The sequence below is a fragment of the Myxine glutinosa genome, chromosome 1 (genome assembly GCF_964187855.1).
Source record: "Myxine glutinosa chromosome 1, kmMyxGlut1.1, whole genome shotgun sequence".
NCBI classification, from domain to species: Eukaryota; Metazoa; Chordata; class Myxini; order Myxiniformes; family Myxinidae; genus Myxine; species Myxine glutinosa.
Window position 1 is genome coordinate 276,754,814 of NC_136261.1, and position 12,916 is coordinate 276,767,729.

At 48.8% G+C, this 12,916-nt stretch overlaps 1 protein-coding gene across 3 annotated transcripts in view; it reads right to left on the bottom strand.

The window, feature by feature from the left end:
* Positions 1–12,326, bottom strand: part of DESI2 (desumoylating isopeptidase 2) — a 42,038-nt gene extending 29,712 nt beyond the window's left edge. The window contains exon 1 of one of the 3 annotated variants that reach the window (XM_068132811.2): positions 12,057–12,326. In XM_068132811.2, the coding sequence (XP_067988912.2) occupies positions 12,057–12,095 (39 nt within the window). In that variant the 5' untranslated portion in view covers positions 12,096–12,326. The remainder of the gene's footprint in view (positions 1–12,056) is intronic. The other 2 variants (XM_068132820.2, XM_068132801.2) reach the window with 2 other exon arrangements.
* Between the last annotated feature and the right edge of the window lie 590 nt (positions 12,327–12,916).

Here is a 12,916-nt window from a genome sequence, read left to right on the forward strand (position 1 = left end):
GCAAGGACTCTGGGGTGAATTACCGGGGGTAGAAAAGATCAAGGTTTTGGATTATTATTAATTTTTTTAATTTTTTTTGTATACTGAATCGAGGCTCGTGAAAGAGCTAACATTTATTTCACAAACAAATCAACCAGACAAACAAAATATATAAAAAGAGAGAGCGGAAGACAAGATGGGGAGAGGAGGGGAAGCACACAAACACAACACCTGAGAGTAGGGAGAAGCGCGGGAGGGAGAGGGCCTGGGGGGAGGAGGCGTGGGAAGGGGGGGGGGGAGAGGTATAAAACACAAGGAGCCCAAGGACTTTCAGGACAGAAGTTGGTATTTCAAAAAAGTGTAGGATTTGGGGTGAAATTAGCAGGGGTAGAAAAGATCAAGGTTTTGGATGGGGGAAGATAAGAGATGGTGGTGAACAGCTGTTTTAAAGACCTGGAGGGTGGAACATCACACGTCACATGGAACATGAGGAGTCAAACAATAACAAACAGTTTTCTACTAGTTTATACAACATAGAAACCAAGTGTATAGACGTACACACAAGGAGCTTCGTCAGCAATTTGAGAAGTTATCTGAAGTTATAGGAGAAGTTGGTCAATAACAGGAACAACCTGACATTTTCACTCCTGGAGCATTTACATCACTGTGGTGGAAAAGTTATATAAAAATAATAACCACCTTTAGAGGCCATTTTTCCCCGCAAAGCGGGGGTTGGCCTTTTTCGGGAACCGTGGTTGTTGTTGTTTTTCGGTCCCCTTTTTGAAGCAATGTTTTACGGCCGGATGCCCTTCCTGACGCCAACCCTTTTTGCCGCTTTTTTTTTTGTTTGTTTTTTTTGTTTTTTTTGTATACAAGATCGAGGCTCGTGAAAGAGCGAACATTAATCACACAGAAAGACAAACCGACACATAAAACATATAACATAGGGAGCGGTAGACAAGATGGGGAGAGAGGGGGAAGGACACAAACACAACATTTGAGAGCAGGGACCGAGAGACATGGAGACATCGAGAGATCTGAGAGAGGGCGAGGGCTTTGGGGGGGGGGGCGTGGGAAGGGGGCGGTGGGAGAGGTTAACGACAAACAGGGAATTACCAGTGAACTGGTACTCAATTAGCCGACCTCGGAAGGATGACAGGCTGAGTCAACCCCCCTGGCGTTAATTCAGCGATTGACCGGGATTCGAACCCAGGATCCTAGGATCCTAAGCCGGCACCCTAGCCGCTAGCCCAACACCAGGGTTGAAAAGTTGCTGCTGTTTATCCGGGGACCTCGAGTAGCTTGCTCGGAACATCATTTGTCGAGTGTCCACTCTATGATTCCATGATTCTTCATGTACAACAGAGTGAACTATGGCAGATACCTTTCAGCATACTGCTTGGAGATGTCCAACGTGAACAAAAACCATCGTGACATCAATGCCAATTGCAAGCAGCACATTTTATCACCCAGAGGCGGCAGGAGTATGGTTACTCCCAAACTGCACGTGATGAAATTATTGGACAATCGTGAAGCAAAGACAAAAGGTGGTTCGACTGGATTTGCTCTCAATAAATGTGTTGTACAAAGGTGGACCATGTCACAGCGCAAGAGAGAGATGCTTTTCGCAGAAAGTGCTAAGAGATGGCTGGTCAAAGTACCTCAACTAGACCTCAAATTGAACTCGATAAGGCACGAAGAGTACGTGATGAGAGGGATGTCAGTAATGTTATGCACACCATTCAAAATATGGTTAATCCCTTTGACACCTCATTGGAGGCAGATCAACTGTGACATATATCAAAAAAAACATCTGGCGAAGTTGTACCTTCACCTGTGGTTGCAGACATGGGAAAGAAAGCATTCATCGCCTTCTGTCAGAAGCGACTTCAGAAAATTGGGGAGACTTCTCCGAAGACAGACAGGAAGTTGTCTGTGAGACTTGTCGTTGTTGGAATTTTGAGAAAAGTTGACATTCAAGATATGCCGACTCACACACTAGGACCATTGCCAATGCCACAATCGAACCCTGACAGATCTCTTGTTAAGACCAATAAAGCCAAATTCATTCACTTTCTTGAGAGTTCTGTGAATCCACCACCAACCGTTGAGATACTTGAGAACTGGTTCAACGTGGATGTGAGATGCTGTGACATTAATCCAAATCATGAAACCACCATCAACATGTGGGCATTTTGCAGTCCAATAGCCAAATGGCCTTCTAAATCAAGCCGAGCTGGGCAAGTTGAAAATGGTACACTTTGTTCCAGACCGATACAAGGCCAAAAGCATCAAACGTAGTGAACGAGGATGAAGGACAGTTGATGGAACAAAAATCACAAAAATATTCTCTCCTGACGGAAAAAAAAATCCCACAGCAATGGAAAGAAATTCTGTTGGGTGGTGATAATAAGGAGAATCTTGTGAAGTTCCTCTATGAAAGATGTAGACCGTGGGCAGAGCCATTTTGTTTACTTTCGTGACCCACCTCGCATATCTACCTGCATTCATAATATGTTGTGTAAAAATATTACAGAATTCATATCTGAAACTCCTCAAGCACAAAACTTGCACATATTTTAAAATGTGGAAAAAACACAAAATGTTGACGATCTTTTTAATAAATATGGTCCAATCACAGCATGTGTAACATAGGCCAAGAGCGGTCGTGAGCGGTAATCAGCCAATCGCGTGCTTCGTTTCAGTATTGGTGCAGCTGTCATGGCGACTTGCATGTCATCAGATGCAGCTACGGAATGTGAAGAGATTCTGATGTTAGTTTTTTGGGGATTTTGCATCATGCATGTCATCAATACGCACAGCAGAGTGATTCCATTTTTTAAATATTCTTTAATAACATTTTTAATAAGTTAATTTTTAATAAATGTTATTTTTAATAACATTCCAATTCTTTTTTTAATAAGAGCTTTGATAACTAGTTTGATAATTAATACTCAGTTATTCAGTTTGATATTAAAATTAGAATGGCCATCTTCTGGTAAAAAAAAATTATTGTATAATTTCCTTACTTTATAAGACTGTGCGTGTGTGTGTGTGCATGCATGTGTATATGGGGATGTGGATGTGGGTGTGGGTGTGGGTGTGGGTGTGGGACCTCGATCACCCACAGTCCTGGACAGTTTCCCCATCTCTACAGAAACTACATACTTTATATTTAGAATTCCCATTCAGTTATATACAGCTATATAATAATGGACACAAGATGGCGCTGTAGTTTTTGCTAATTAGCACAACTAATTGATGTGCAACGTTTTGCACTGATGAGTTATGAATTCTTCATAAGTGATTTTTAAACTAAATATGTGCAAAATGTCAGCTTGATACCAGAGGTGGGTCACAAAAGAAAAAAAAAAATAGACACAGAACAGAGACATTTTGCCTGTTCGGCCCATGGCCTAATGGTGCAAGTCTCGAAAGAAGCTGATTGATGACAACATAGTCTTCATGGACATGGAAGCAAACGTCATACCATCCGAGAACCAGGAAGAAGCAGACACAAAACTACTTCTCTCAGTGCGTATGATGTTAATGTTGGTGGGCATATCATCATTAACAGTTCTGACATGGATATCTTTTTCGTGTGCTTGTCATTTTGCTACGACATTCATGCCAACCTCTACTTCAATATGGGCAGAGGAAACAACACTCGCACAGATTATGTTTGTCCCATCTTTGACAACTTTGGGAAAGATGTATGTGCTGCTCTCATTAGATTTCACTGCTTTTCCGGTTGAGATAGTGAATGCTCCATACAGAATGGGGAACGTTAAGGTAATAGAGGTCCTTATAATTGTAAGCAAAATGCCCTGTTCCAACTTTTGAGAAGTTCAGGATATCATTTACTGTTTGGCAATCCCGGTGTGAAGACCCTGAGGTATACACTTGTGAACGATATGTGCAGAGTGGATGCTGAGATGTTCAACAAAGCCTGATGTAAAATGTTCAAGACCTGAGGTTGTGCAGAGAAGCTCTTGCCTCCAAACAAGGATTCTCTGTGATAAGCATATTCACCCTGCCAACTACCAAGCTGCCATACATTTAATAAGTTTTGAGAATAACCCAAAAATCCCATCTCCAAAAGACCATGGGTGTGAACTTGAGGGTAACTTTCTTGTCGCAGATTGGATGTCTCTTCTACCAGCAATGGCCAGGGTTATGGAACTTGTACATTGTTCTTGCAAAAAATAAAAATAACTAGACCGTTCATAGAAAACCTAACCCTATGCAGTCTTTAGAGAAAGGACATGGGAAGAGTGTTTTCAACTCAACAACAAAATATTGCATATGATCTACACTAGATTTGTTCATGGATTTTGAATAACAGGTGCGATGGAAACTTTCTAGGAGAAACCGACGATTTTAGAACGACATTTGAGAAAAAGATGCACTTAAACAAACGGATATTTTGTACGAAGTTAGCTCTGTGGTTGCATCCCTATGTGCCACCATTTTTATCTGAATCTCGCTTTTACTCCGCCCTCAGAGTGCACAGCAAATTTGATTGGTCGAGACATCATAAATAATTTTCCCAAGTACTACTAAGCTGGAGGGTTTTGGAAGTGCAAACAAAGTGATTTGTATTCTAGTGTTCAAAAATATATTATTCAATTGAAAATAAAACTTTTAAAGGTTGTAGAAAAACAAGAATGACCGCACTGTGGTCAAAACCTGCAACAAAATCTGGAAACGGGCCGATTTGGAAACGCACATTGAAAGCACTCTTAATAGATGAACAGCGGGTTGGGAAACACACATTTAAAGCACTCTTAAAATATTAACAGCAGATTGGTAAACACATTTAAAGCACTCTTAAAAGATGAACAGCGGGTTGGGAAACACATTTAAAGCACTCTTAAAAGATGAACAGCGGGTTGGGAAGCACACATTTAAAGCACTCTTAAAAGATGAACAGCGGGTTGGGAAACACATTTAAAGCACTCTTAAAAGATGAACAGAGGGTTGGGAAACACAGTTAAAGCACTCTTAAAAGTTGAACAGAGGGTTGGTAAACAAACATTTAAAGCACTCTTAAAATATGAACAGCAGGTTGGGAAACACAGTTAAAGCACTCTTAAAAGATGAACAACGGGTTAGGAAACACATTTAAAGCACTCTTAAAAGACGAACAGCGGGTTGGGAAACACATTTAAAGCACTCTTAAAAGATGAACAGCGGGTTGGGAAACACACATTTAAAGCACTCTTAAAAGATGAACAGCAGGTTGGGAAACACATTTAAAGCACTCTTAAAAGATGTACAGCAGATTGGGAAACACATATTTAAAGCACTCTTAAAAGATGAACATTGTCATGGGGAAACACACATTTAATGTACTCTTAAAAGATGTACAGCGGATTGGGAAACACACATTTAAAGTACTCTTAAAAGATGAACAGCAGATTGGGAAACATTTAAAGCACTCTTAAAAGATGAACATTGTTATTGGGAAACACACATTTAATGTACTCTTAAAAGATGTACAGCGGATTGGGAAACACACATTTAATGTACTCTTAAAAGATGAGCAGCAGATTGGGAAACATATTTAAAGCACTCTTAAAAGATGAACATTGTTATTGGGAAACACACATTTAATGCACTCTTAAAAGATGAACAGCGGATTGGGAAACACATATTTAAAGCACTCTTAAAAGATGAACATTGTTATTGGGAAACACACATTTAATGTACTCTTAAAAGATGAACAGAGGGTTGGGAAACATTTAAATTACTCTTAAAAGATGAACAGCAGATTGGGAAACACACATTTAAAGCACTCTTAAAATATGAACAGCGGATTAGGAAACACATATTTAAAGCACTTTTAAAAGATGAACATTGTTATTGGGAAACATTTAATGTACTCTTAAAAGATGAACAGCGGATTAGAAAACACACATTTAAAGCACTCTTAAAAGATGAACATTGTTATTGGGAAACACACATTTAATGTACTCTTAAAAGATGAACAGCAGATTAGGAAACACATATTTAAAGCACTCTTAAAAGATGAACATTGTTATTGGGAAACATTTAATGTACTCTTAAAAGATGAACAGCGGATTGGGAAACACACACTTAAAGCACTCTTAAAAGATGAACATTGTTATGGGGAAACACACATTTAATCCTCTATTAAAAGATGAGCAGCGGATTGGGAAACACATTTAATGCGCAATTAAAAGATTAACTTGACACTTCACCGTGCGTTCTGATGTTTACCGTGTGTTCTAACGAGCTTGATTAAACCTTACTATTATTCAACATATCAAGAGATCTTTCAGGGGCCCTCATCAAAAACACTTGACACAAACAAAGCCAATGGAAATGTGATGCAACAATCTTGGGTTGTGTATAATTAACAGAGGCCCATAGGCCTAATTTGTTAGGCCCAGAATAAAACCAATATGGCAGCCATATTATTTTGTCTTGGTGCTATGGTGGGTGGGAGTCAAGTGACATCCATGGGTGTGGTCCATTATGAATGTCAGACATTTCTAAGGTTCCACTGTGGTTCCGCCATATTGGCTTTCTTTTTTTCAATATGGGCAGAGTGGTGAAATATCATGCCTGATCCCTTTGAAAATCCAGTATTCTGGGAGAAAATTAAACAGACAAAAATCTGTTTAATCAAAGCCACGTGGAAACAATGGCCGAGAGAAATAGTGTTTCACTTGTTGAAATTGCACTCGGACAACTCCAACAAGAACCCCGACAACAACAACAGTAACAACACCAATAGCAAGAGGATTGTGAAGCTCTTATAGGCGTGTGACATGTCGCAGGTAAAAACAGCGATAACAGAAAATTTAATTGGAAGTTTACCGCCTCTCATGCACCTTCTTTTCCACCACCTTATTTATCACATTAAATTAGTTATTCGTGCCTGTTGTTCATGTCCTTCATTACGTCCCCAAAAATAATGTTTCCTGTTTGGAATGATTTACATTTTTTGTCTGCCTACCAGACAGACAGACTGAAGCAATTGCTGTACCGTGCTGTGCACATGCACTCTCAGGACGAGACTCCATACAATTTTCCAACTTCAAAGTCAAAGTACTGCGAAACTGCAGGTTCGTGTTCAGGTTCGTGTTCAGGTTCAGGTTCGTGTTCAGATTAATGTTCCGATTAATGTTCCGATTCATGTTCAACATGTACAATTCAATTAAAATTAGGTAGCTCCTCGCTCATTGACTGTCTGTCTAACAGGTGTCAGACAGAGTGAAGCAATTGCTTAACCCCGGTTTGCACTATGCGTACGGTCCAAGGAATGTGGTCTTGTCTTCTCAAAAAGTGGCATGGTACAGACATTCGTACTTGTGTCGGCTGAAAATGTAGTTGCAGTGCCAGTCATTCGGGGATGATGTAAAAAATCAGGCCCTCGATTCAGATATTGACATCTAATTAACAGTGAATGCATTTCACTGCAATTGCATTAATTTTCAGACTTACTTTTGATCTGGAAATGATAATAGGAAACATATTGCTGTGAGAGCAAGCTCAACTATTCGTGAAGCAGTTACGTGTACAAATACAGGATTGCGGTCCATCTAACCAAAGCCCACAATAATGTGTCAAAAGTTACTGATATCAGATCACCATAAATTTTAATATGTCATACGCTTCTTAGTAAAGCATTACTAGGATATAGACCCGTGGCTTCGCTGACGGAAATGCCAATGTTTGCTCCGCTGGCTAATCTATGGGGCAAGAACAAAAAAGGATTCCTGGGAGATCCTGCACTCCGTGCGGTGAAAATCAGCGTTGCAAGTAGGCGTTTGCAGTTTCGACACGTGTGCCCATGTACACATACACACAAACCGACCTTTATTAAAAGATTTTTTTTTAAATTCTTTTTGTGTCACAAACCTTCCTAGGAGATCCCCGAATCCACCGTAATTGGATTTATTGAAATCTGTTAATCCGTTCACAAGTTATAACACGACAAACAAACAGACAGACAGACAGACAGACACGGCTCCTTTTATAATAGTATAAAGATAGATTAGAACTGGAAAACGGCAGACTGCGTGTCATGTGCATGTATGTCTGAATGGCGGATGCATGCTACATATGCATATGTGCTTTGGGGCGTGGGTAGGGGGAGATAAAGATAGTTAACACATCAGTGGTGGTGAAGACAGCATCTGACACATGGGAGAGAGTGGGGGGGGGGGGGAGGGGGTTGAGAGAGGGGGGGTTGGGAGAGAGTGGGTGGGGAGAGTAGAGTGGGTGGGAGAGCGGGTGGGAGAGCGGGTGGGAGAGCGGGTGGGAGGGGGAGTGGGTGGGGGAGTGGGTGGGAGAGTTGGGGGATGGATGGGGGAGTGGTGGGCGTGGGTGGGGGTGGGGTGGGTGAATGGGTGGGGGGGGGGGGAGAGTGGGTGGGAGGGTGGGTGGGTGGGAGAGTGGGTGGGTGGGAGAGTGGGTGGGTGGTTGGGAGAGTGGGTGGGTGGGAGGGAGAGTGGGTGGGTGGGAGAGTGGGTGGGTGGGTGGGTGGGTGGGTGGGAGAGTGGGTGGGTGGGTGGGTGGGTGGGAGAGTGGGTGGGTGGGTGGGAGAGTGGGTGGGTGGGAGAGTGGGTGGGTGGGAGAGTGGGTGGGTGGGTGGGTGGGAGAGTGGGTCGGTGGGTGGGTGGGAGAGTGGGTCGGTGGGTGGGTGGGTGGGAGAGTGGGTCGGTGGGTGGGTGGGTGGGAGAGTGGGAGGGTGGGTGGGAGAGTGGGTGGGTGGGAGAGTGGGTGGGTGGGTGGGAGAGTTTTTGAGTGGGTGGGTGGGTGGGTGGGTGGGAGAGTGGATGGGTGGGTGGGAGAGTGGGTGAGTGGGTGGGTGGGTGGGTGGGAGAGTGGGTGGGTGGGTGGGAGAGTGGGTGGGTGGGTGGGAGAGTGGGTGGGTGGGTGGGTGGGAGAGTGGGAGAGTGGGTGGGTGGGTGGGTGGGAGAGTGGGAGAGTGGGTGGGTGGGTGGGTGGGAGAGTGGGAGAGTGGGTGGGTGGGTGGGTGGGAGAGTGGGTGGGTGGGTGGGTGGGAGAGTGGGTGGGTGGGTGGGTGGGAGAGTGGGTGGGTGGGTGGGTGGGTGGGGAGAGTGGGTGGGTGGGTGGGTGGGAGAGTGGGTGGGTGGGTGGGTGGGAGGGTGGGTGGGTGGGAGAGTGGGTGGGTGGGTGGGTGGGAGAGTGGGTGGGTGGGTGGGTGGGTGGGAGAGTGGGTGGGTGGGTGGGTGGGTGGGTGGGAGAGTGGGTGGGAGAGTGGGTGGGTGGGTGGGTGGGAGAGTGGGTGGGTGGGTGAGTGAGTGGGTGGGTGGGTGGGTGGGTGGGTGAGTGGGTGGGTGGGTGGGTGGGTGGGTGGGGTGAGTGGGTGGGAGAGTGGGTGGGAGAGTGGGTGGGTGGGTGGGTGGGTGAGTGGGTGGGAGAGTGGGTGGGTGGGTGGGTGGGAGAGTGGGTGGGTGGGTGGGTGGGTGGGGAGAGTGGGTGGGTGGGTGGGTGGGAGAGTGGGTGGGTGAGTGGGTGGGTGGGAGAGTGGGTGGGTAGGTGGGTGGGAGAGTGGGTGGGTGGGTGGGAGAGTGGGTGGGTGGGTGGGAGGGTGGGTGGGAGAGTGGGTGGGTGGGTGGGTGGGTGGGAGAGTGGGTGGGTGGGTGGGTGGGAGAGTGGGTGGGTGGGTGGGTGGGTGGGAGAGTGGGTGGGTGGGTGGGTGGGAGAGTGGGTGGGTGGGTGGGAGAGTGGGTGGGTGGGTGGGTGGGTGGGAGAGTGGGTGGGTGGGTGGGTGGGTGGGAGAGTAGGTGGGTGGGTGGGAGAGTGGGTGGGTGGGTGGGAGAGTGGGAGAGTGGGTGGGTGGGAGAGTGGGTGGGAGAGTGGGTGGGAGAGTGGGTGGGTGGGTGGGAGAGTGGGTGGGAGAGTGGGTGGGTGGGTGGGGGTGTGGGTGGGTGGGTGGGTGGGAGAGTGGGTGGGAGAGTGGGTGGGTGGGTGGGTGGGAGAGTGGGTGGGTGGGTGGGTGGGAGAGTGGGTGGGTGGGAGAGTGGGGTGGGTGGGTGGGTGGGAGAGTGGGTGGGTGGGTGGGTGGTGGGTGGGAGAGTGGGTGGGAGAGTGGGTGGGTGGGTGGGAGAGTGGGTGGGTGGGTGGGAGAGTGGGTGGGTGGGTGGGTGGGTGGGAGAGTGGATGGGTGGGTGGGAGAGTGGGTGGGTGGGAGAGTGGGTGGGTGGGTGGGTGGGTGGGAGAGTGGGTGGGTGGGTGGGAGAGTGGGTGGGTGGGTGGGTGGGTGGGAGAGTGGGTGGGTGGGTGGGTGGGTGGGAGAGTGGGTGGGTGGGTGGGTGGGGTGGGAGAGTGGGTGGGTAGGTGGGTGGGAGAGTGGGTGGGTGGGTGGGTGGGAGAGTGGGTGGGTGGGTGGGTGGGAGAGTGGGTGGGTGGGTGGGTGGGAGAGTGGGTGGGTGGGTGGGTGGAGGGTGGGTGGGAGAGTGGGTGGGTGGGTGGGTGGGAGAGTGGGTGGGTGGGTGGGGTGGGTGGGAGAGTGGGTGGGTGGGTGGGTGGGAGAGTGGGTGGGTGGGTGGGTGGGAGAGTGGGTGGGTGGGTGGGTGGGAGAGTGGGTGGGTGGGTGGGAGAGTGGGTGGGAGAGTGGGTGGGTGGGTGGGTGGGAGAGTGGGTGGGTGGGTGGGTGGGAGAGTGGGTGGGTGGGTGGGTGGGAGAGTGGGTGGGTGGGTGGGTGGGAGAGTGGGTGGGTGGGAGAGTGGGTGGGTGGGAGAGTGGGTGGGTGGGTGGGTGGGAGAGTGGGTGGGTGGGTGGGTGGGAGAGTGGGTGGGTGGGTGGGTGGGTGGGTGGGGAGAGTGGGTGGGTGGGTGGGAGAGTGGGTGGGTGGGTGGGAGAGTGGATGGGTGGGTGGGAGAGTGGATGGGTGGGTGGGAGAGTGGGTGGGTGGGAGAGTGGATGGGTGGGAGAGTGGATGGGTGGGTGGGAGAGTGGATGGGTGGGTGGGAGGGTGGGTCGGGAGGTGGGAGGGTGGGTGGGTCGGGAGGTGGGAGGGTGGGTGGGGGGGGAGTGGGTGGGTGGGGGGGGAGTGGGTGGGTGGGGGTGGGAGAGTGGGTGGGGGTGGGAGAGTGGGTGGGAGAGTGGGTGGGAGAGTGGGTGGGGGAGTGGGTGGGAGAGTGGGTGGGGGAGTGGGTGGGGGAGTGGGAGAGTGGATTGGGGGGGGGTGGGAGAGTGGATTGGGGGGGGGGGTGGGAGAGTGGCTGGGGGGGGGGTGGGAGAGTGGGGGGGGGAGGGGTGGCAGAGTGGATGGCGGGGGGTGGCAGAGTGGATGGGGGGAAGTGGGAGAGTGGATGGGGGGAAGTGGGAGAGTGGGTGGGGAAGTGGGAGAGTGGGTGGGGGGTGGGAGAGTGGGTGGGGGGTGGGAGAGTGGGTGGGAGAGTGGATGGGGGGGGTGGAACAATGGGTGGAGGGGGGGGGGAGATATAGTGGTTGGGGGAGGGGGGAGAGAGAGAAACGATATAGAGGTCACACAAACGTGCACAAACAATAACATACATTAACAATAACAGGTGAAGCAGTGTCACTGTCCACGCTCTACATAACACGAGATCAATGGCCAGGTGTCTTCAGTGCTGCAAGCAAAAGGCAAGACGACATAAGCATGGTGAGAAAGAGAAACAACACGTAAGGAGCACGACGTGCTGAGATCCCAGGGTAATACTAATACATAATTAACAGTTATAAATGGCCAATTAATTGACAGTTTCACAATTCAAGGCACCGTGTGTCCCACGTCCATGTACGGATTGAATGTACAGTTTCGGAGCCGCGCGGAAACAATGGGCCGGGAGAGGGAGAGGAAGCTGCCTGATGAGACGGACGAGTCGAGGGCACTGTACACGGACAAAAATGACGACATAGATACCGGTACACGTCCGAAGGGAGTCAGACACAAAGAAGCACGATTAAAGAAGAAACAAACGGAAATAGCAATTTAGAGATAATCTCACTGAGTGAACCGAGGGAAGGACGAGGGAGCTTGTACAAAAACGACGAACGTCGGACAAGGTGCAGACAAATGTATAATGTGGGGACGCGTGTTCAGAACTCACCATGTCGTACACGTTCAGGACCACCGGCTCGTTCGCCATCACTCTGGCCCAGCACCCCGCCGGCGGCGAGAGGAACCAAACGGGCGGGACGGGGGCCGCGCACACCCCTCTCCCTAATGATGCGGATGGACTCCCTCTTCCCGCTATTGCTTGTTGTCCTGCTTCATCTGCTTTGTCCACCGCTGCATGTCGCTAAGGGCAGCAGCGCACACCCACCCCTCTCCCCCTTTCCCCAGCACTCCCCCTCTGGCTCCTTCCTCTCCGACTACTAGTACTACCCCCTTCCCTTTCCCTCTCCTCCCTCTTTTCACCCCATTACCTCGGAAACTCCCCTCACCGGATATTTTGGGTGTATGTGGACAACAACATGGATATCGCTATCTTCTGGTAATAATGGATCGCTGCAACTTGTAAGCAAAAGCAGGAACCTGTGGCAACGGAAAACTCGCACCTGGGTTGGATATTATTATTAGTCCATGTGTGTGTGTGTGTGTGTGTGTGTGTGTGGGGATCAGGTGGGGATGACGTGACTGTTCCAAACCGTGTTTTTCTACTTTTACTTTTACTCGTAATGGCTCCAACCTTCCGGCAGGTTCAACCACTTGCACTGTGCCACGCGTCACACGTGTACACACGAAAACTGCAAGTCGCTTCCACCTCACTCTCACGGAGAAGGGGCAGGGGGGTTATGTCATGTACATGACCTGATCCTGGATACCCCGAACACGTGTGCAAACCTTTGTGTCGATCAGCCAGGTCGTTCTACATTCTGTAAAGTTCAGACATAGATTTACATTACAAAGAATTTCCGATTTTTAGCATGATAATGATACATTAACCATCAAGGTAGAGCTTGAACA